This window comes from Phaseolus vulgaris, chromosome 8 (assembly GCF_051622355.1).
Source record: "Phaseolus vulgaris cultivar YP4 chromosome 8, ASM5162235v1, whole genome shotgun sequence".
Taxonomy (NCBI): Eukaryota; Viridiplantae; Streptophyta; class Magnoliopsida; order Fabales; family Fabaceae; genus Phaseolus; species Phaseolus vulgaris.
The window spans coordinates 7,706,567-7,710,062 of record NC_143505.1 but is presented as its reverse complement, the minus strand read 5'-3'; the positions used below and the strand labels follow the sequence as shown (position 1 = coordinate 7,710,062).

Below are 3,496 nucleotides of genomic sequence, written 5' to 3'. Positions count from 1 at the left end.
GGTTATTTGAAGTTTTAAATTCGAACTTCATGGCTTGTTCGATAACAATTTCTCCCGGACCTTCGAGTACGACTCCCGCTCCACACGAACGACTGTTCGAAGATCCGTCTACGTATAGCGTCCACCGAGGTGTTTTTTCTTCGGTCGGATGAGGAGCGAGCTCTGCTGTGAAGTCAGCAAGGGCTTGGGATTTAATGGCCCCCCTAGGTTGGTATTCGATATGGAATTCATACAGTTTGACTGCCCAACCTATCATTCGTTCGCCCAGGTCAGGCTTGGTGAGGATCTTCATAATGGGATAGTTAGTGTTAACTATGACTTTATGATTTTGAAAATACATCCGCATTCGTCGTGTGGTGACGACCAAAGCCAATGCTACTTTTTCCACCATCTGATACCGGATCTCCGCGCCATGCAAGACTCGGCTGACGAAGTATACCAGTCGTTCTTCCGCTTCAATTTCCTGCACTAGTACAGAACTTACTGCTTCATTGGAAACAGCCAGGTAGACTACAATAGCCTCACACGCGTTCGGTTTCTGGATGACCGATGGGGAAGCTAAGAATGCCTTTATCTGTTGGAAATTCTGTTCACATTCATCCGTCCACTCAAATTTAGTGGTTTTCTTCAGAAGTTTAATAATAGGTCTCGTTCGTTCGGCAAGTTTAGGGACGAACCGCGACAGCGACGTAAGACGACCCATTAGCCGTTGGATTTCTTTGAGTCCGTTTGGACTTCTCATTTCCGTGATGGCTTTACATTTTTCTGGGTTGGCTTCTATGCCCCAATGGGTAAGCATGAAGCCTAAGAACTTGTCGCCCTCTACACCGAACGCACATTTTTCTGGATTTAAACGCATGCGGTATCGATGTAAGGCTTGAAAAACCTCTTTCAAATCGGACATGTGTTGTGCGCATGAATCCGATTTCACGACAATGTCGTCGACATATACTTCTACGTTCTGACCGATCATGTCGTGAAAAACATGGTCCATTAGTCGCTGATAGGTGGCTCCGGCATTCTTGAGACCAAACGGCATGACTTCGTAGAAAAAGTTATCAGAATCTGTTCTGAATGCAATCTTTTCTTTGTCACGGTGGTACATCTGTATTTGGTTGTATCCCGAATAAGCGTCAAGGAAACTTAGGATTTGATGACCGATCGCACCGTCGAATAGTCGATCGATTGTAGGCAATGGATACGAGTCTTTTGGGCATGCTTTGTTAAGATCTGTGTAATCTACACACATTCTCCATTTACCATTCGCCTTTTTGACCATCACCACATCAGCTAACCACGTTGTGTAGTGGGCTTTCTGAATAAAACCAGCTTGAACTAGTTTATTTGTTTCCTCCCGTGCGGCTTTGCGTCGTTCCTCACCAAGCTTTCTTTTCTTTTGGGCGATAAGCCTAGCCTCTCTGTAGACAGATAACCGATGGGTGATAACATCTGACTTTACACCTGGCATATATGCACTGGTCTAAGCGAAAAGATCAGCGTTTTTCGTTAATGTCTTACCGATCATGTCTCGGTCATCCGGCTTGAGAGATGTTCCCATGTATGTTTTGCGGTTTTTGTCGCGGAGGAATATGGGTTGAAGATCTTCCCCTGCTTCCATTCAAGGATCATCCAGCCGGGGATCGAGATCGACTAAGGCGACTAAGTGTCTCCTAGATTCTCTCCCTTTAGAACGTCTTTCTGGTGACCGACCTCTCCGCTCTGTTGTTCGGTCGGCCGACGTGGTATAAAGCCTTCTGGTTGGCTCCACCTTCAGGCTAGCTACATAGCACTCTCGTGCTATTTTCTGATCTACATGTACGATTGCTATATCTCCATTGACCGAGGGGAATTTCATAGCTAAATGAGGGGTTGAGACAATGGCTTTCAATCTGTTGATAGATGGACGACCGAGCAGAATATTGTATGATGTGTTGGCGTTGACGAGTAGGTATCGTATGTTGATGGTCTTACTGAGGTAGTCGTCGCCGAATGTAGTGTATAAATCAATAAATCCTCTCGTATCTACTCTTTCTCCTGAGAAACCGACTATCTGTTCGTTGTAGGGTTGTATCTCTGCCTCTGAAATTTTCATCTTCTTAAATGTTTCCCAGTAAAGGATGTCGACCGAGCTACCTTGATCTACTAGGACTTTTGCGATTGCGAATTTATCTATCTCCACCGTTATTACCATGGGGTCATCTTGAGCTGGATCAATCGCTGTGAAATCATCATCGGTGAAAGTGATTGGTGGTATGTGCGGTCGGCGTTGTGTAGAGGTCGAATGAACAGATTGAACTACTCTCAAATGTTTCTTCCTTGCGGAATTAGAACATCCTCCACCTGCAAAACCACCTGCAATGTAGTTAATCTCTTGAGGGGGCTGGCCGAGTGATACTGGTCCAGCAATTGTATTGATGACCGCACGAACTTTCTGCTTAGTTCGACTCCTACGCTCAGGGCTTTCGTTTTTAGGTCTCGTTCGTCTAACCGGACTTTCGCTTCTTTTCCTTCTGTTTGAACGATAGTGATCGTCGCGGGTCCGGTCGTCTCTTCGTCCCGAACGTTCTCGGGGATCATGATCACGCTGGGGTGACCTGGGTGCAGTAACGGTAGTCTTTACGAACTTGCGGAGATGACCGGCCTGGACGAGCTCTTCAATTTTATCTTTCAGTGCTTGGCATCCTTCGGTCGTGTGGCCGTAGTTACGATGGTACTGACAACGTTTACTGATATCGGCATTGGGGGGAGTTTGCGACTGCTTTAGTGCCGGAATCAATTCAATCTGTAGTGCTTCGTCTAGAACTTTACCTCTTGGTACAATCAATGGGGTGTAAGTGTGGAAGCGGGGACCCCTATTGGGGCGATGCCGGTCGGTCGGCACTATGGGGGGACGAATCCCCTTACCCCTGTCCGTGTTTTCTACATGCGTCTTTCAATGATAATCAATGTGTTCTTCTATCTGCATGAATTTTGTCGCTCTCGTTCTTAATTCATCCATATTGCACGGGGGCCGTTTGATAAGACTTTCAGTAAACCTTCCGGGCAGTATGGCCGAGACCAAATGATGCATGGCTATGTCCGGATTAAGATTACGAATGCTCATACACACTTTGTTAAATCTGTCCATAAATGTTCGTAAAGGTTCCCCCCTTTCTTGTTTGACATTTAGGAGGGACATGGAGGATGTCCGATGAGCTCTACTTGTGGCATACTGTGTAGTGAATTTCAATTCCAAAGCGTCGAAGCTTGTAATGGAATTGGGTGGAAGGTCAGAGAACCATCCAAGGGGACCTTCCCTGAGAGAGGTGGGGAAGACCTTACACCACACCGTCCGATCAGTCGTGTAAAGGGTCATTTGTGTTCTGAATATGTTCAGATGTTCATCCGGGTCTGTGGATCCGTCGTAAAGGATTATCGTTAGGCCTCTCCATTTGTCAGGGAGAGGGGTGGCTATGATATCGTCGGTGAACAGATGGCCTCTCGAATTTGTTACCAT

The 3,496-nt window shown here is 46.3% G+C and overlaps 1 protein-coding gene across 1 annotated transcript; it reads right to left on the bottom strand.

Moving 5' to 3' along the window:
• Positions 1–1,618: 1,618 nt before the first annotated feature.
• On the bottom strand, positions 1,619–3,496 carry LOC137823708 (uncharacterized). The gene is made up of 2 exons (XM_068628943.1): positions 3,036–3,496; positions 1,619–2,906 (listed from the first exon to the last, which is right to left on the bottom strand). The coding sequence occupies exons 1-2, from the start codon at positions 3,494–3,496 to the stop codon at positions 1,619–1,621; spliced, it is 1,749 nt and encodes a 582-aa protein (XP_068485044.1).